At 39.5% G+C, this 20,923-nt stretch overlaps 2 protein-coding genes across 2 annotated transcripts in view; both read right to left on the bottom strand.

The window, feature by feature from the left end:
- The window catches only part of LOC122718880, a 139,195-nt gene extending 123,691 nt beyond the window's left edge, over positions 1 to 15,504 (bottom strand). Inside the window, exons 1-2 of the mRNA XM_043944256.1 lie at positions 15,146 to 15,504; positions 3,075 to 3,157 (exon numbers count right to left, since the gene is read on the bottom strand). Of these exons, the coding sequence (XP_043800191.1) occupies positions 3,075 to 3,154 (80 nt within the window). The 5' untranslated portion in view covers positions 3,155 to 3,157; positions 15,146 to 15,504. The remainder of the gene's footprint in view (positions 1 to 3,074; positions 3,158 to 15,145) is intronic.
- An 87-nt stretch (positions 15,505 to 15,591) lies between these two features.
- LOC122718879 overlaps positions 15,592 to 20,923 on the bottom strand; it is a 5,743-nt gene continuing 411 nt past the window's right edge. The window contains exons 2-7 of the mRNA XM_043944255.1: positions 18,956 to 20,875; positions 18,486 to 18,752; positions 16,300 to 16,626; positions 16,121 to 16,225; positions 15,847 to 16,034; positions 15,592 to 15,636 (exon numbers count right to left, since the gene is read on the bottom strand). Coding sequence (XP_043800190.1) covers positions 15,592 to 15,636; positions 15,847 to 16,034; positions 16,121 to 16,225; positions 16,300 to 16,626; positions 18,486 to 18,752; positions 18,956 to 20,875 — 2,852 coding nt within the window. The remainder of the gene's footprint in view (positions 15,637 to 15,846; positions 16,035 to 16,120; positions 16,226 to 16,299; positions 16,627 to 18,485; positions 18,753 to 18,955; positions 20,876 to 20,923) is intronic.

Here is a 20,923-nt window from a genome sequence, read left to right as displayed (position 1 = left end):
ATGAAAAGTCAATGGATTTTCCCATAAAATGATTTACGTGTGTTTCTAAAGGTATAATCGAAGCTCTGAGAGTAAATGTCAATGCTGTCAGTTGAACTCCATGGATAAATAACTGTAAACGTTTCGAGATCGCAGATATCAATTATACGGATATTTTTCACGTTATTTATCACGATAAAATATATCTTCAAAATAACCAGTTTATCAAATGCAATACAACAAGTACAGATGGATCGAATCGATTTTAATCTGTCTTCAATATCTCTAATAATAAAATGTATAAATAACGTATAATGTAAATATGTAAAATGTAATGTAAATATGTAAAAATAATAATAATTACATAAAATTTCCAAAATTTTCCGAATTGGATCTTTACGAACGCGCAAAAGTCGAACACCGCAAGGCGAATCATCCCTCGACCGCAAACAACCACGACGGTCCTTCAGAAGAGGGTGGTAATTGAGAACGAGTCGATCGCGTGATACTTGGGCGAGATTACCTGGAGTAATCGCACGTGAAGCAGTGTGGGCGTGGTACATTTTTTGGTACAAAAAAAAAAAAAAAAAAAAGAAAAAAAAAAGAAAAAAGAAGGAGAAAAAGAAGCATCCACCCTTGTCGTGGGTGACGGGGCGATTTCGACGACCCCTCGTTTTGTAAACTAGGCGCGAGGGAATTTCCAGCTAAAAACCGGGTGATTAATGATCGAGCCCGCCTCTAAAAAGGTCGTCGTGCCGCCCCCCTCCTCCCCCTCCGTGACCGTGCCGGTTCCTCAGGGGCCCGGCGTAATTGATTCCGGATTACTTGTCGCCGACAAGAAACACGAGCATCGCGAGGAGACGACTCTTGACAAGAGCGTCACGGTGTAATCTGTACACCGTCACGAAAGAGGAATTACCCCTCTCCGGTGTGTCTTCCTTTCCTCTTTTCGTTTTACCTCGGCCGTTATACGTATATCTCGAGATATTATTTTTTGTTTTTTGTTTTTTTTTTAATCGTTAAGTATTCCGAATAACTTTTTTTAATTTAGATTAGAAACTAGTCTTTCGAATCGATCACACGACATCGATGATTCTCTATCCGAATAATAATTTAAATAGAGATCCGCCTTATTCAATTACACCTCGAATATTTCGTATTATATATTATATATTCTTCTTCGCGTATAGTGTATAGATTCAAATTTTGCGCAAATTCAATATCTAAACTCAATATCCTCTTCGTATATCTATACGATAAACATAACGTACAAATCCACCGTAACGAAATATTCGTAACGCGCTCCTCGTCGAATCTCCAACGACGCGCGCAAAAAAAGTGCTGGTCTAGGACGATCAACAACTATTCAACCTCTTTCCCCATCCCATTAAAACGATCGTAAATATCTCACGTCTCCTTGGACAATCTGCCCCCACTCCATCCCAGCGCCATCGCGATTCTTATTGCGTACACGCCGTGTTGCGTACGTACGCTACCTAACGAAGCGAAAGAAAACGAAGAGGAGAGCACGGTCACGCTTCACGCTCGTGTCAAATCGCGGGATAGAAGAAACGTGTTCGCTCGCAAGAAGAAGAAAAGGAAGAAGAAGTAGTAGTGGCCGAGTACTCGCGAGTTGCTTCGCGGCAAAAAAAGGGTATTACTACTACTACCACTACTTTTACTACTTCTACCACCACTACAACTATTATTGCTATTACTACTACGGAGGAGGATCGACCGTTAGGTGGTTTTTCGTGGGGGCCTGGAAACGGAGCGAGGTGACGAGGGTAATATTTCAAAGCTCGTTGAGTGGAGCGTGTGTACGCGGAATGCCGGCAGTAATTTGAACAAACGTACGACAACGTCTCATTTGTCAGCCGTGTGTGACGCGGAGGGGGGAGGAGGGGGGACCCTCGCGCGCCAGAAATACCGGCCACGGACACTTTTTCTCCACTTGTCGACCGTTGTCGTTTCCTCTTCGTTTCGTCGTTTCATATCATCCCGTCTCGAGCGTGGGGAATTCGATCGTAATGAGCTCTGCGACGTCAAAGGGTTCTTGCACCTCCTCCCTCCGGATTGGAGGATGAATATTAGAGGTAGAAGATTTTTGGTGCTTTTAGAATTTTTTATTACAAATAGTTTGTATCGTTTCGCGTTAAATTTTTAATGGAACTAATATATATAGGTTTATATAATCTAGCAAGCTAATTCTTCCAACATCTCAAATATATTCAAGTTTTTTGGTCCAATTTTAAGAAAGTAGCTTCATTAGTTTCAAAGAACAGTTGATTTTCACTGTGAGCCACTTAGTGGAACTAATATATCGATGGCAGAATGATGGATATTCGTGTTGTGATAACGGTTTGTAACAGTTTTCGAATCTAGTAAGCTAATTCTTCCAACATTACAAAAATATTCAAATTTTTTGATCTAATTTTAAGAAAGTAGTTTTATTAGTTGCCATCCACGATATTTGATGTTGCAACATTTAAATTTAAATTCACACGTGAATGGTTAATTCACTTAATTCTCCTTAAAGATCTTATTTCCATTTGAATTTATTTTAAATTTCTTTTATTCCAAAATTTCAATATCTAATTTTTCGACACTTAGATCGCACGATATTTTTCACTAATCGGACGTAACGAATGAAATTTTAATCCGTGGTGGAAAAATCGCCCGTCTCCCGACAACATTCCCTCCCACCACAAAGTATCGAGAATTCTCCTCCCCTCTGGCTCGAATGCAGCTCGCAAAGCGGGTTGACTTCTAGAGCAAACTCGTTGTTGACCCGATTGCCGTACAGTCAAAAGCGTCCGGCCAGAATTTTTACTTTGAAATCGCGCTTGTACATAACGGATAACGGCTCGCGATGAGAGGCGGATTGGCCGGTGTTTGCGATGAGCAAACGCCGCTAATTAAAATCCCTCCTCGCTCGGTAATCAACGAATGCCTTCGGGCTTGGCGAGCATGGTCAACGATCCTCGACCCTTCAACCCCCTTTTTCTCGAGGAAAACCCACCCCAACTTATCATCCGATTTCCATCGATCCTTCGTGTATTTCTTTCGTATTTAGAGGTAAGTAGTGCTCTCACCTGTAGATGCAGCTCTCGATCTTCTTTGCAAGTCTTCTCGGGGAACATTCTGAACTGAGCGATTTAAGGTCGTCGGGCATCGTCTGCGAACGGAAATTGAGAAATTGAGCGTGAAATCGATTATTTATAAATTATTTGAAATTATTTAGAAGAAAAGTTTTATTATCAAATGTTTTATATTATATGGGCATTAAAAAAATGAAACGATTATTTTTCGGTTTAATCAAAAGTTCTCAGTAGTTTTTATATAAATATTAAATGTCTAATTTTAGAAAGAAGAGGGGGGGGAGTAAATGGAGTGATAATGGGGGTATAGGTAGAATTTTAGTGTTGTTGTAAGGACGAGGAGAGAAAGCGTGTTTAACATAATTTTTCGTGTCCCACACGATGTTTGGCAAGTCGCGACGCCAGTTGGCTCGTAAATTATATCCAAGGAACGAGGGGTTGAAGACGAGCTACACAAGTTTTCGCTTTATTTTAGAGCAATGATATAGCATATGGTTTTGGAAAACCGTACACTCGTCATCCACTTCCGCGTGATATACGAGCGAAACTCATTTTTCGTGGCGACATACTTATGGCTTGGCGCCTAAGCAAACGGAGCACTAACTTCCGAGGCGTTAACATACCGACGGATTTAAATTTCTCGCCACCCTCGTATACTTTGCTAACCTAGTAAAAAAATTTTTAAATTCTAAAATTCGAAACCGAAAAACTTGAATTTTCAAAGATATGCTATAATTCGAAAGCTGGTAAATTCAATATTTAAATTTCAAAAATTCAAAAACAATCGATTACTTCAACTTCATAAAATTTCAAAGAATATACGATTCAAAAATAATATATTTCACCTTTCTCAAAATTTGATCAAAGTTCCAAAAATTCTAAAACTCAAAATCATAGAACATTCTACTTCACAAAATTTTAACGTTCAAGCAATAAAAATTCAAAAAACGACTCAAAAATAGAATATTTCATCTTTCTTAAAATTTGACCAAAATTTCAAAAATTCCAAAACTCAGAAAATCATAGAACATTCTACTTCACAAAATTTGAACGTTCAAGCAATAAAAATTCAAAAAACGACTCAAAAATAGAATATTTCATCTTTCGTAAAATTTGATCAAAATTTCAAAAATTCCAAAACTCAGAAAATCATAGATCATTCTACTTTACAAAATTCAATATAAAAATTCAATATAAAAAACAATATAAAGATTCGAAACGACTCAAAAATAGAATATTTCATTTTCTCCAAAATTTGATCAAAAATTCAGAAATTCATAGATCAGACCATAGAGATTCTACTTCACAAAATTCGAACGTTCAAACGCTATAAAAATTCAAAAAACAGCTTAAAAATAGAATATTTCATCTTCCCCAAAATTTGATCAAAATTTCAAAAATTCCAAAAAACGACTCAAAAATAGAATCTTCCCCAAAATTTGATCAAAGTTCAAAAAATTCATGGTAGAACATTCTACTTCACAAAATTCGAATATTCAAACAATATAAAAATTCAAAAAACGGCTGAAAAATAAAATATTTCATCTTTCCCAATATTTGATCAAAAATTCCAAAAGTCAGAAATTCATAGTAGATCATTCTATTTTACAAAATTCAATATAAAAAACAATATAAAAATTTGAAACGACTCAAAAACAGAATATTTCATCCTCTCCAAAATTTAATCAAAAATTCCAAAAGTCAGAAATTCATAATAAATCATTCTATTTCACAAAGTTCGAACGTTCAAACAATATAAAAATTCGACAAACAATACAAAAAATTCAAAAATAGAATATTTCATCTTCCCCAAAATTTGATCAAAGTTCAAAAAATTCATGGTAGAACATTCTACCTCCGCCAAAGAAGATGGAAACGCTCGAAAATAGCGGACAAGATGGGGAAAAAATGCGATCTCCGTAAGCAAGTAACATGCCTTCGCCCTAAGGAATTCCGATCAGACACCAGGCAGCCTATCATCCGCTTGACAAGGATCGCTTGAAACCCGGCACCCCGAAAATTTTTCCTCTATCGAGATGATATCTCGAGATGCATCCATCCCTGGGGCCACGGAGGAAGAGTCGGCCTGTGCCGCAGCAGGCCTATTAATAATCGTCGCGTAGAAGGCGCGTGCTGCCGGTCGTGTGTCGCCTAACGGGTGGCGCGCAACGTTTGTTTGCTCGCGGAGGGCCACCAGGTTGACAAACAGTCGCGAAGGAACCGGGCCACGCTCAGCCTCTAAGCCCTCTTTCATTCGTGTCTGCGAAAGTACTTCGAATATTAAGGAAATCTTTCGTGTTTGCATTGTGAAATTTCTATGATGGGGCCAGGAAAGTGGTCAAAGTACGTATTTTACAGGGAAATTTTGATTTGAAAAATGTTTGTATAAACGTTATATTTCGTCGATGAGAAATTTCTTTAAAATTATATTAATTCAGAAAATATATATAACTATATAAATGAAACTTGCTCTATATATTCTAAACATTACTTATATTTTCACTAGAAAAAAAAAAAAATAGAAAAATCCTATATCCAAATTTTACGATAAATTTAGATATTATGGCAGATCAATATATCTATACACATCAAACATTACTTTCAAATCACGTAAACTTTCGCATCGTGAAATTTCTACATGATGGAGCCACGAAAGTGTACATGTTATATTTATTATATAGAAATTCTTTGAAGGGACAAAATCGACATTTTATAATTTAAAATTTTAATATTTTATACAAATATTATAATTCAGAAAAACTGTGTAACTTGCTCCATTCACCGAAAAAAGAAAAAAAAAGTCCTATATTCCAGATTTGACACGACACGTGCGAGTATATCTCTCGTGTGAGAGATGCGTAAAGTGCGGCGCGATGTTTTCACGTCGGATGAAAATAGTGGGCGACGATCCGTACGAAGGCAGATTTATCGAAGGCTTAAATGGAGGGGGATCTCGTAAAAACCGCTTGGCAACCGAGACTTTGTCAACGACTTTGTCAAAGTTATGTCAACAGGGGCACGCTGCCAACAGCTGGCCGTTATTTCCACCGTCCTGACGACGACTGTGTTTATAGGCACGACAACGGGGGACGCTTGCGCGCCACCGGAGCGAACGATCGTTCGGGGAACCTTCTTTCTTTCCCAACCGTTTCGAACAATTTGTTTACATCGCGAGATAAAAGAAAGCTCGTTCGCTCGATTTAGCTTAATTTAGGTGGAGTTCCTTCTCGTCTCGGTCTCGGAGAGGTGAGACAATAGATTTTTAGAAAAATGACCTAATCGAATTGAAAAAAGTGAAAAATGAAAGAGAAGGAGCGTCGTTTAAAGTCGAGCCAGTCCCCATATAATAATTTTCCAGCGTAATGCAATTTGGTGTTGAGCCGCTCGAGGGAAGAGGGAAGTCTGAGACACGATCAGCTTATTCCACTCTGGTGGACGGCCAAGTAACACTGATGTGATTAAGCCTCCTTCGCAAATTATGCCATTACACATTAGATAAACGTCCGTTTGAATCCCGGGCCTCTTGGCACTGTTCCGTGCCGCCGGTGCACTTAATACCGATTTAAACACGTGTACCAACGCCACTACCGCCACCATCACGTCGCACGAACGTACCGATCGAGGGTTGCGACACGTTATCGGCCAACGTTGCCGGATTTCGGTTTCAAAACAGGCTGCTTGTTTGCAGAACTCTGTACTGCGCGTACACGCTCTTTTGTACGCCCACCATTTGAAATATGTTACGATCCGTTTCGCGTGGAAAATCGCTTCTCTGAACTAGATCTTTCAAAGTTTTTGTGTTATTGTTCCTCTTTAACGATCTTCCTGTATTTGTATACATACGTGTATATTCGTTCCCGCACATTCACCGAATCGTTTTCGTAATTTTAATATCTTCGACATACCTGTGTTGTATATTTATATGCAACACAGTTCGGTTATTTATCGAATGATTTAATCGTAAAAATAATTCGATTGTTGTTATTATAATGAATATATTTCTTCCTTCTTTTCTATTGAAATCCTGAGTAAATACGAGTTATTAATTTATCCTAGATTCGATAATTGTATCGATGGGATAGAAACATTTCTTTTTCGAAATGTGAACAATGATATTCCTATTTATATTTAGACTTTAAATAATAAATTCAAGTTGGAACATTCGCACGGAGAAGAATACGAATCGTGGAAAAATCATCGAAACGGACCTTTTCATCTCCTTCATCGTGTGCAATAAGATTGTATTGGATGTTTCTGCGCACACGTGGAACGATAATTAGGAGTTTTTCTTTTTTTTGGAGGGAAAGGTGGGTTCGATAGAAGCCCTGGGCTGCGTCACGAGTACAATTAATTTTCGCAAGCGGCCGGCTGCGAATCGGGAATTATATTTCGTTCTCCCTTCCGTGTTAACGAGAAAACGATTCCTGACCGTGGAGAATCGTCGGATGGAATCGTCATTCGACGTACACCCTAATCTGGAGAGTAAAGGAGGAAAAGTCGATGAGAAGAAAACTGAATTTGATTTTCGACATCGATGGATCGAAATTGATCGACGAAAATAAAAATTCCACTATTCTCCGTGCGACGATACATCGTCTATTGTTCCCAAGAAACAATGTGTTATCGCGCATGATAATATCGAATAATTATCAATCAGAAATTCGAAACCTAAAACCTGTCGATACAACGTTTGTATTGAATCACGTTGTAATTAATCTTAGAAATAATTCCAAAATTGCTGCGAAATTTTCGACGATACGTGGATAATATTTATCAACAATCTGGAAAAATTTTCTTCCCTCGACGTTCTTCCTTATCTCATTCTCAACAACGCTTCCAATCTTCTTCCCACTTCTTCCTTATCTTCCTTTCGGCTCAGGTACGTGTTAAGGAACCCCTCGATCCTCCTCGATCAGCGACACCGCTGTCCCTCCATAAATCGTTCTTCGGCCACCCTCCTCGAGGAATCATGGGAAACGACACCCGCTAGTGTCGCGAGTCCATGGGTGGGGGGAGGGGGAAGAAACCCTCTATATTCTCGTGTCTTTCGAACGAATTAGTCGAAGCGTTTAGCAGGCCATTTCATGCGAAATAACTATAAAAATTGATCCGTGTTTTGCCCAATTTTATTAATCTATCGTTCTATTTTCCGTGATCTTTCTCGTAAATATAAGATAAGAAATTGTCTCAATGTTGTTCTTAGAAAAAGTCGTGATCGAAGAATGTGAAAAATTTACGATTTTATCTGCGATCTTTCTCATAAACAAAATATGAGATAAGAAATTGTCTCAATGTGTTTTTAGAAAAAAAATCGAAGAGTGAAAAATTTATGATTTTATCTGCGTTCTTTCTCATAAACAAAACACAATAAATAAAAATAATAAAATAATAAATAAAATAAAAAACTCATAAACAAATATAAAATAAGAAATTGTCTCAATGTGTTTTTAAAAAATTAATTTAAAAAAAATCGTGATCGAAGAGTGAAAAATCTACGATTTTATCTGCGACCTTTCTCATAAACAAAACACAAGATACATTGGATTATCCATTTTAAAATTGTGTCAATGTGTTCCGGATTTTTAGAAAATTAATTAAAGAAAAAATCGCGATTGTTGTTGAAATTTATTTATACGACAAGTTAATCGGATTGGTCACGGCTTGGAAACAAGAGGCCAAAAAGAGGATGAAAATTATGACGCGAATTGCTTATTAAAACGGTGTATCGAAACTACAATTTACCGGGTGAACGCGTTTTCAACTGTGCACACCAACGCGCGCAATTTCATGCTCGATCGTCCGGACAGCATTGAAACAATTAATTTAATCCGTACGATTATTATACGTGGCATCCGACGAAACACTGTTCTTCTTTAAACACTGACCACCACGAGTGAATTAATTCAAGTTTATCACTTTTGGTTTTATAATAAATTCCACGCGCAATGATATCGGGTATATAAATTGTCTCTATTAATTTCGAAACGAACGCTACTACCAAAGAAATTTTTTTTTAAAAATTCGCGTAACGGGGATCAAGGTGATTCGAACGATTAAGCTTAAGAGCCGGAGTTAAATTCAAATTTTCTAAAATAAACGGGTGGAAAATATCTCATCGATATTTCGTTTCGACGAAATTTGAATGAATGGTATTTCTGTACCACTCTTATTTATCGCCCAGATAAGAAAACAATGTAATGCACATTTAGCTTAGCGTGCTAAATGTTGGAACCACTTCCACGTCCAAAGTAAGTAACAATACATCATCTATATAATTTATCAAACGAATAAATTTCGCCCCATTAAATGAGAGAACTTTAATTCTTCGCCGTTCGTCATCTATTTTTCTTTGACGATAAAGAAATCAACAACAGAAACCCGCTCCTTCCTTGAAATAAATAAAAAAATTTCAACGGAAATTTAATCTTTGAAATCGCGATAAAAATCGAAAGAAGAATCTCTCGAAGAAAAAAAATCTATCCGCGAATCGATCAAACGCTGCAACAACGTATTACGCGTAAAAAATTCTCCAAAAAAAAAAAAAAAATTATCAATCACTTCGCTTCAATCTCATCCTCGAACGAGCTCCTCGGAAGCGGCGAAGGAATAGCCGAACTACCGCTTCGATACCGCGAATGACGTTTCGATCGAAGGGGGTCGAACGCCCCGCATGAGGGGGGAGGGTGGTTTGAGATCGCAAATCCACGGATCGACGTGTCAACGGGCTCTGCGGATCCTCCCCGTGGAAGGTTGGCGCGGGCTGCGGTTGACGTCGATTAATCACTGCTGCGTGCTGCGGGCAACGACGTGCCCGTGACTTGCAACTACGCTCGCCGCCTATCATATTAACGGGTAATTGAAAGATATCCGGCCAGAAAGCGGCACCGTGATTTCTTTTTCCTTTTTTCTTTTCTTTTTTCTTTTTCTTTTTTTTTTTTTTTTTTGTGATGTCACCGCGGAACACGCTGCACCGAATGGTCGAGGGGTGACTTGCACCCGCCTGACCTGAAGGATCGTTCCAACGCGGTTTGCAATGTTTCGTTCGAGACCGTTTGTGGATTCGCAGGGTCTATTTGTCATCTCTTCTGGATTTTGGATTTTGATGGTGATTTGGTACAGGAGGCAGGGTATGTGGATCTAAATTATTATATGGTAAAATGGGTATTTAATTTGAGATTTGATGTTAGTTTCAAAAGGTATATAATTGGAGTGTAATCAGAATCTTAATTAATGAAGATTCTTCGGTAAGAATTTTGTTTAGAATTTATTTCTAAGGATTACATCAAAGATTATATACGAATATTTCATCCATTTATTTATAACAATAAATTTAACAGTTGATATTATTTCGATAATTTATTAAAATACGTTTTAATTATTTGAAGTAACTTTATTCGAAATTTTTAACTAGTTACTTTTTCAATGGGAATCATTATCATCGTGTTTTCAAATTGTTAATATAACAAAAATTATTGTTGCTCGTAAGAATTAGTCTGCGAATAAATTTTCAACAAACATATTTATTAAAATCATATTCAAGTCTCTGTGCAATAATACCAAGCTCGCTTTTTCCATTTCTCTCCTATTACTTTTATCCAAACGAGATAAATATATATATATATTTTCACTTTCTTCCGAGCCTTCTAATCTTTATGAGTATAAAAAACGTCCGTGAGCCTATTAACCAATATTTACGAATCGCGCGAGCGATTACCACCACGACATCTCCCTAAGAGAGCCTTCTCGGGCTCTCGAGTTATACGAGTCAACATGAACGGGCGATACACGTACGCGTGTAAAAGGCCGCGACATCGTAAACAAAACTCAGGTTCGTGTTATTAATAATAACGAAGCGATTTTGGTGGGCCACGTTTGAGTTGGCTTCGACTCTCGTTTGGCGGGCCGCGTCGTTGCGAAAACATTCTTCGTCGATTTACTTTCGGGAATTCGCGCGTAAACGTTGACGTATTTAAGGGAGGTTGTAAACCATTTCTATTTCGGTGTCTCGCCGGGAATAATCGCACCGTCGGACGGATTATCGGCTAGCCCACTCCACTGTCCAACCTAACCTTAAAAACCGATAATTACGTAAGGAGGACGATTTACGATCTCTTGGAATCGTTGAATCGATATACAGTAAGTAATAACTGAACAAACTTATTTTACTGTTTTATAACGTTCAATTTATTATTTATTCCAACTTAGACCTCCAAATAAATCAATTTATTATTATCCACCTCGAAGATATATATATTTTTTTTTAGAAAAAATCGCTCGATTCCGCGCCATCCAAACAAACGTATCCATTCCATTTTTCCACATCCTTGCTATTATTTCCACTTTTAAAGAACGGAACGGAATGAAAAGTACGCCAAGAATTTAAAAATCGGGTCTATCACCGATCTTTTATCCACCATCGTCCATCGAATCATCGGGCAAACCACGGAATCCCTCGGACCGTGGCTAAATTTAAATATTTAACCGGAGGGAAGAGGCGCGGGGCACGATGAAAATTTAATCTAATCGCGATACTCGTCGTCGCGTTACAGGGCCGCTGCCGTTCGTATCGGGATTGCTATCGGAAAAGGAGGGGGAGGGGGAGGAGGAGGAGGATTTGCTGGTTGAACGACGGTACGACAAGGAGTTATGATATCGGTGGCGATCGCCGTGCGCAAGTGAAAACACGGTGGCGTGAGTAATATACAAGCATAGGACGATCTTTTATAGTGGAGCGGAGGGAATGATCCGCGGCCACGTCCGCCGAGATAGGATCGTTCTAACCCCCGCTCGAGCCGGGGGAAGAGAGGGTCAAGGAGGAGCGAACCCGGAGCAGTCAGCGGTTCTAGTCGTAAATAAAACCGAGTCTGCTACCAATGCCAATCCCGTGGACCGAGTATGGTAACCGTTGAGCTGCGCAACGGCGCAGTTGCGAGTTGGAAGAGTTTTCGAAAGAATGCACTTTGGAAGAAACCAAGCTTTGGAACCATGGAATTATCTTAATTCGAATGTTTGAATCGTGAGTATTAGAAGTTGTCGAAGAATTATCTTAATTTAATATTTAAATTAAATTGAATCACAAATATTAGAGAATATTAAATCTGATTGAAGAGTTTCGAAAGAATATAATTTTGAAAACCAAGCTTTGAACCATGGAATTATCTTAATTCAATATTTGAATTAAGTCGAATCTTTATCGAAGAATGTTTGAATCGTGAGTATTAAAAGTTGTCGAAGAATTATCTTAATTTAATATTTAAATTAAATTGAATCACAAATATTAGAGAATATTAAATTTGATTGAAGAGTTTCGAAAGAATATATAATTTTGGAAACCAAGCTTTGAACCATGGAATTATCTTAATTCAATATTTGAATTAAGTCGAATCGAAGAATTATCTTAATTTAATATTTGAATCGTTGAATCACGAGTATTAGAAATTGTATTGTGTCGAATTTGATTGAAAAGTTTTTCGAAAGAGTGGAAAAGGGAAAAGGAAGAATCGAGGTTTGAATACAATTTACCTTATTTTATTATTCGAATATTGTTTTCTTTTTTTTTTTTATTATTATTTTCAAATAGCCGAATAATTTGTAAATGATCATTCAAGCGAGGTATGATTAAAGACTACCGTAACTGTAATTTCATTCTGAGCAAATTTTGTCTTAACGCGATTCCTTTTCAAGAGTTAATATTCATATCGTGATTATATCAAGATATCGATAAGCAAAAACCGTAGCTACACGATGAATAGAATCCTATTACAACCTCGTTACATCTATCCGTAAACACCCCAATTAAAACCTCGAGCTCGAGCCAACGCAAATTAGACAAGTTGGTAAATCTTATCCCGCGGTAATTCGCTTCTTATGCCTCAATTACCCGATTCATTAGCCTCAATCGCTCCCAAACACGATTTCCTAACAGCTTCGAATAATACACATCTCGCAGCAGGGAAATACCTCCCGGTAACAAATCTAACCTTAATCCACCATGCACGCAGTTACTTAACCGCGTATCTCCTTTTCCAATTATCCATCCCCTCCCTCCTCTCGAGCGCAACGAATTGTCCTAAAAATTGGATCGAACGGTACCTTCGATCCCATCCGATTGAGCGCGCACTTCTTCTCCCCGCGGAGAAGAAAACTCGCTTGATTTGCTTGGAAAAATCAAACGAGAGAGAAAAAGAGAGCGAAAGAGCGAGAGCGAGAGAGAGAGAGAGAGAGAGAGAGAGATGGAGGCTGATTGCCACGGCGCGGATTCCTCCCCGAGCAGAAATCATCGTCGGTCGATCGTGCGAAACTCGTTACTCCGGAGCCGTTAACCGCGCGAATAAAGAAGCGAAATAGTTGTATCGAGAGGCGTCCTGACGAGCGAATCACGAAACGATAACGTCGTCGCTTCTGATTTCCACGTAATCATGCCACCGCCCGGGGAACGTCCCGATAGATGAGCCACAACGGAGCCCTCCGGCAATTTCCTTCGCGTTACGCACGCTCCTCCTCGCGATCGGTTCGCCTCTAGCCGATTTCCGTGCTGGCTAGTCGCGCGAAACTTGTAAGTCATTTGAGAAACGAGCCCGCTCCGATTTGACGTGCTCCCGTTTTTTCTTTTCGCGATAGATGCGGTCTGGATGGTTGAGAACAGGATTGATGGAATGGACGATGGATGGAATCGAATCTTATGTTGGAACGGTTTTGTTTGTTGGGAATGGAATTGAAAGTGATATTTTGAATCTTAATAATTAGTTTTTAATTCTGTTGAATTTTTCTTCGTCAAAATTGAAGCAATTTAAAATGTAGAAGCGTGTTCGAAAATATAGATATAAAAAAAAAAAAAGAAAAATATGAGAAAGAATAATATTATTCGCTTAGAATTGTTCAAAGTATATTTACGAATATCACGTAAAAGAGTAACCTATACTTTTTATGCATTACACTATAATCATTCGTCTCTTAGAAATCGAAAAATTTCGCGTCCACTTCTCATCGAACCACTATCATCCACCGGAAGTAGAAGTTAAAAATTCACCCAGCCGAGAAACATTACCGACGACGCAGCTGCCCACCACCTAACCTATACGTGTATCCACGGCGAACGAGTTACGCGGCGCGAGTTCCCTCGGCACGAGAGAAGAGCAATCAACCCGGCAATCTAGCATTATTCCCCGGCGCGTTATTGCGTTATTGGCGTGGAAGTCGAGGTCTGGAACCAAAGAGGAAGACCGATGGGCAACGGCGGTTGCGTATACCGCGATTAGGCGGGTTGCCGCGATTTGAATGATTAGATAGGCTCGAGACGATTCGGAGATGGCTAAGTTCCCGCCGGCGAAATAACAGCCTCCGGCTTGAAGCGGGCGGACACGTTCGTGACCGGTAGGCACGCATCTCGCATCGCGGGTCGATAGTTCGCACGAACACACGGACGAATTCGCTTGGCTCGACATGTTTAAAGCTGCGTTTATATCAGGCGAATTTTCGTTAATCGTACAAGTTGATCAATCTCATGTTGTCAGAAATTGTTATAGATCGAGTTTGAATCGAGTGAATACATCTTTTATAACGTATAAGTTGAAATTGTTTATTGCGTTTTGAACGAATAACATGACGATACGTCACGTAACACTGTAATATCGTAGAAAACAATATATGAAACGAAATATGTATACATCGTTTCACGAAGTAAAATTTGGTTAGGTTAGTATATATTTTTATGGATTAAACGATTTGAGGTTAGTCGAGTGGATTGATCGATCGAAAGTTGCCTAATATAAACGCAGCTTAAATACACGCATCCATTCTCTAACGACCTAACCGATCGTTGTCTACCTTATCATCGTTCTCTGCTCACCTCTCTCATCCCGGCTCAATCCTCGACAGGTGTATCGAGACTGGATTAACGCTTGGTACGATAGCCATTTCAGTCGATTCGAGAATCGAGAGGGCTTTTAAAGCGAGCTAACCACACCGTGTGGCAATTTCGTCGATACGGTCTCGGAACGGCAACGCACGTTTAATCGACCACAGAAACGAACGATGTATGTAATTTTAGGAAACAAAAGACTTACCTAGATTGGTCGGGAACGATGGAGAAATTTAGACTATCCATGCACTGATCTTGATCAAAATTTGACGGAATATTAAGAACTCGTGCTTTATGCTTCACTGTACCACACGTTCCACCGAGTCAGTTAGAATTCCGCGTTCCTCGTTTGGGAAACGATAAATTATACGTATGGCTTGTAACGAAAACTTAACGTGGGAATCGTTTTAACAAAATCGTATGAACTTTTTTGACGATACGAGACGAGTCCGGAAACTGAACGATTTACAAAGATTGAATAAGTTTATAGATTTTGTGCCATCTTGTATTAATTGACCGGATTAATGTTAATTAATTGTAATACCGGAAAATGTACGAAATGGAATCGATATAACCACGTTGGACTTCGTTTAGAAACGAACTGAATTTTGAATTGAAGTGAACTGGGAACTGCGAAACAGTGATGCCAACTTACGCAATAATAGCAAACATAGTTAATTCAATATTAAATAATTTCTGAAAATATTTCACAAATACAATTTTAACTTTAATTATGGTTTTTATTGTTCATATCTTTAAGTGCATTGTAAATAATTTATACGATTTATATATATATTCACGTAGATAAGAAAAATGAATAAATTATTTAATATTTTATGTTTTATCTTTTTTATCTTGTTTATCTTGCTTATCTTGTTTATCTGATTTATCTGGTTTATTTGATACATCTGGATTGTCTTGTTTATCTTGTTTATCTTTTAATTCAGATTTTGGTGGATTTTCGACAGGAATATTTGATTCTATCATCTCAGATCTTGTTCTGGGAATCAATCGAAAATTTTTCATGTCTTCCGCTCGAAGATAAGCATAATTTTTCTGCTCGTAGATTTTTTCAATCTCTTCTTTCTTAATCGCTGAAGTGAGCAACAAAATATGTATAATTAAATAATTAACACACAATATTTGTTATAAATATACTTAATAATGTTTAATCACGTACATAACAAATCGTCGTTTCTCATCGAGTAAATACTTTGGTCATTCTTCTGTTCATCCAATGATCCCAATTTCACGATTTTAGGATTTTGAATTAAATTGCTTGCATCTATGCACAATAGAAATGAAATATTTTTGAATTATCCCATTTATTTTGTTCAATCCATTCATCGAAAAACTTACTACTTTTTGTTTCGTGTGAAGGATTGCTTGGAGGGGAACTCACAGTCATGGTAATATTTGGTTTAATAGTTTTGACGTGCGTTTTATTATCCTTATTCTTAACATTTTTGGTATTTTCTGATTTGCTGGAAGTGCTGCTACTCCTAAGATCCATTGAATTCTTGGTATTAGACGAGTGTTCTTCACTGTTCTTAGTACTGGATTTTTTTTGATTGTTGATAGAAATATCGTGATGCGAATTTGATGGAGTGACGGATTTCGATGAACTTGGATTTTCAACGTTGGCATTCGTCGGCTTCGGTTTGTGATGGTTCGGTTTCGGAGGTTCTGCTCGAAATATTACACATTTTTATAAGGAAAGGAATAAATCTTAGTGATAATCTTTTACCGTTTTAAGTAGAATCATTCGTTTTACTCGATTTAATATTAAACATTTCGATTATTATCTAAGGCTTTCAAGTGTAAAATCATCGGTTAAACGTTATATCGTGCGTGTGTAATGTTGATGATCCCTGATTACACAGATGATAACGATAAACGTGTAATTTCCAACTTTAAAGTAGTTGATACATCGATAAAACATTGGAACGATATTTCTGGGAAAACAAATCCACTAATATACCCAGAAGCTACTACTAGGGAAAATATTAACTACAATCGACGAGTATAAAATATCCTTCGTAAAATCCTATAATTTCACTATTTGTGGATCTAACTTATAACATATATATATATATATATATATTTAACCAACCACCTCTTTACAAAGTAATTGTTTACACAACTAAATAACCACGTCGTAAACTTGTTCGCGTTTCTCTTGATAATAAACCGATACTTGTTAACGATTATCATTTATCCGCTTGCCTCATGTTTCTCTCTCTCTCTCTCTCTCTCTCTCTCTCTCTCTCTCTCTCTCATTGTGCGCGCGTAAAAAAAGAAAAAAGGGATCCTTTAAAAACTCGATTCATTCCCTCGACTACGCGATTACAAAACACGATTATCCCCGTTACATGACATTAACAGTAGGCCTCCGATACAATTTATTAAATCGGGTAAATCGGTAACGTTTGTTACCCTCGAACTAGAGATGCTCAGCGCTAATGCAAAGCAAACACGACGACGACGACTCGTCGGCTTTAATTACGATCAAGGCTTGGTTAACGGCGATCATTTTACGCTAGGCGTAAGCCGCTACAAGAAATCGTGTAACGACCGGTTGTAACGACCCTGTTGGTTGGACGGTAAGGACCCCGATATTAAATGTTCCGCGTATCACTACGCGGCTTAATTATCGCGTTACAAATACAATATTATATTTCTGTATCGTAGTGGTATCGTTCCTCGTTCACTTTGTGTATCACAACTTTATTACGGAGCGGAGCTTGCACTTTCCTCGTGATCGCAAACAGGAACGATAGAGAATGTTCCAATGAGGAAGAAGTTGAGAATGAAAAGTTCTTCTATTCGTGGTAATAATCTTCGAGTTTGATCGTTTCGTGTTTGGTCGTCGAGGAAACATTACTTGGTCGTTAAAACGTTCCTTTTTTTACGACGTTTTTATGACGTATTTATCGTTGGTATCAATTAAATATATTAGATATCGATCCCAGGTGAAATGTGCAGATTCTCTTCAGAGTCTTGTTATTATACCATACACATAAAAGAGATTTTTGCCATTTACCGATATCGAGTCGAGATATTTAAATAAAGGAAACATCGATAGATGGAATGTTCTTTTTTTTATTCTTTTAATATATTAAGAACAATATAAATATAAATATATATATATATATATTTATTTTTATATATATATATATTTTTTTTTTTTACAGTTTAGAATCGCGACGAAATATTTACCAAGAGTAATAAACATTTTGAACAAGAATCAGTTGAATTCACAAGTAGAAACTAATACGCGAATTGCATGAAGCGTTCTCAACAAAATTTAATACAAAATTTTCTTTACATAAAAGATCTGCCTGTTATATAATTATCGTTAATAAAACATTTCAAGGGAAGATTCTAAGAAGACTCTACCGCTTGGTAAATAATATTTGTCGAATAACTTTCTCGAATTAAAAGTTTTACTTCAACGACGAACGAAATGTTTTATTCCACATCGCAACTCTCCACCGCACGAGCGTAATAGGACATCTTGCGAGCTGGTTGTTGGCTATCGATACGCAGCGGTTTCGAGGAGTTGATCGACGAATTTATAATGTTTGGATTGTTAAGCTGTTTCCCAGATCCGACCCGCCTGTGCATCTGCCATTTGTAGAAGTGTTCTCGACTGTACGGATAAGGATCCCCCGGTATCCTTATGTAATTATTGTCGATGATTACTTCTTGAATATGCCGCGTATCCGAGTACAAATCTTTATTTTGATCGGGGCGAGCATCTTCTTCCACGATGGACGGTTCCTCTTGGTTTTGGGATGCGGATAATTTTTCTGCAAAGAAGAGAATTCGTGAGATTTGTGCGAGATTCGTTCCTTCTTTAAACTAAACAACATAATAAAATAATAAAATTTAATAATAATAAAATAATTTAATTTAATAAAATAATAAAAAGGAGTTTTTATTATAAGTTCAAACGAAAATATCGACGTCGATGGTTTTTCTTTTTTTTTTTTTTTTCTCTCTCTTTAATTACCTGGTGATTCCAACGTCATGGATTCGTAGCCAGGATAAAAATCGTCCTCGTACGGATTTCCATAATCCAAATTGGACTGAGCCCCTTGGTCCGATCTGGCGTACATGTTATCGTCGCCCTCGTGCTTCCTTATGTCCATATCAGGGGCATCCCTTATATTCATCAACACCTTGCTCTCCGAGCTCTCCTGTTGCGGGTTATTCAGAGACATCTCGATATCCTTCTCCGCAATCGTGTTCAAACTGTCCCCAAAATCCGCGTCCACCTCTTTCTGCGCCTGCGCCTGGCCGAAATTCATGTCCGACTGTTGCTCCCCGAAACCGTTGCCCATCGTTTGTTGCTGTTCCTGCTGCTGCTGCTGCTGTTGCTGCTGCTGCTGCCTCGATCCAACGTTCTCCATCGACGACACGTTCTCCACGCTCGATGCGTTGTTCTCCATACTCTCCATCCCCTCCTTGTCCCGCGCAAAGTTGTCCCGCAGATTCATCTCGTCTCCCTTCATCTTCCTCTCGTCCGCCTCCTCCTCCTTCTTGAAGCTTCCCCAATCTGTCTCAGCATTCGTCGAGTAATCGACGGTAGAGATTCTCATGTCTTTCAACGAGTCAAGGATCCACAGATCGCGACACTTTCGATTGATGGCGTATCCGGCCGGGGTCCCCGCCCTTCCCGCCCCCTTCCTCGTCCTCGAGATCGAGAAGAAGGGGCCGGTGTGCAGCTTCTTGGTGTCGAATTTCTGGGCCGTGTCGTTCGGGCACGGGGCCCGTTTACCCTCCAACCCCTTCGCGTCTCTTCCACCCTCCCCCTCGTCCTCCTCCTCCTTCGCGCTCGAGTGGTCGGTGGTCGGTATAGCTTGCACGTCCAGCTTCGGCTCGGGCGGCTCGGGCCTTATAGACAGCATCTCCATGCGCCCGTCGTTCTCCCTCCCCGCGAAGTCCTCCTTGCTGGGGTCCAACGGGACCTTGGACTTCTGCACGAGGTCCTTCCACGCGTTGATCTCAGCCTCGAAGTTCGCGTTGCTCGGTATGTTGTACTCCTCGTCGACCACGCTCGTCTCCTTCAACGTGTTCGACTTGAGCATCTTCTTCAACGACTCCAGCGTCGTCTCCTCCTTCTTCTCCTCCGCCCCGCCCTCGGCCGCCTTCTTCGCGGCCGCCTGCCCGGCCGACGATTTCCCGCTTCCCTGCCCCGAGGACGCCGGCGGATCCTTGCCCGGGTCCTCCCCCGCGCTCTTCGCCGAGCTGAGCGTCGCCTGCCAATTCTTCAGCGCCCGGACGGCGTTCACCTGGCTCGTCGCCGCCGCCGCCGCCGCCGTCGTCGTCGTCGTCGAGGCTTGGTTCACCGCGTAACACGCGGGCACCGAGTTCTGTTGTTGTTGCGGTTGTTGCGGTTGTTGCGGTTGCTGTTGCCCGATCTCCTCGACAGCCTTCACGCCCCATTGGAAATTGGCAACGTCGAGGTTGTCGTGCAGCTTGCTCTCCACGGTGGCCTCGTTCTGCACCGTCCCCGTAACACCGCCCTCCATGCGTATCACGGGCTTCTTCTTCTTCTTCTCCTTCTTCTCCTCCTTCTTGTCCTGCTTCACGGGCATGTTCGGCTCCCTGATAGGGGGCTTCGTGTTCCTCGGCGTGCAATTAATTATAGTTCGTATGGGATAATTGGCGGGGGGCGGCGTTCTAACGGCTCGGAACAAGCTCGGATTCCGGGCGAACGATCTATAATTCAATTGGTCGTCGTTGAACTCGTCGTCTTTAGCAGACGTATCCCCTTGATCCTCCCCGTAATCCTCCTCCTCCTCCTCCTCGTTCGATCTCTCGTATTTCGATTCTATTGTTGGTACCTTATTCACAAAATCCACGTGACTGAGGGCCACTGTCACTGAGGGTTCAGCTTTCTCGTATATATCAGCTTCGCACGTGCCATCTTTGGATTTGAAATTGATTAAATTCTTTTTTTTTTTTTTTTTTTTTT

Source organism: Apis laboriosa, unplaced genomic scaffold (genome assembly GCF_014066325.1).
Source record: "Apis laboriosa isolate Shangri-la unplaced genomic scaffold, ASM1406632v1 scaffold68_cov148, whole genome shotgun sequence".
NCBI classification, from domain to species: domain Eukaryota; kingdom Metazoa; phylum Arthropoda; class Insecta; order Hymenoptera; family Apidae; genus Apis; species Apis laboriosa.
The sequence above is the reverse complement of the archived record's forward strand: the minus strand, read 5'-3'. Positions and strand labels throughout refer to the sequence as shown.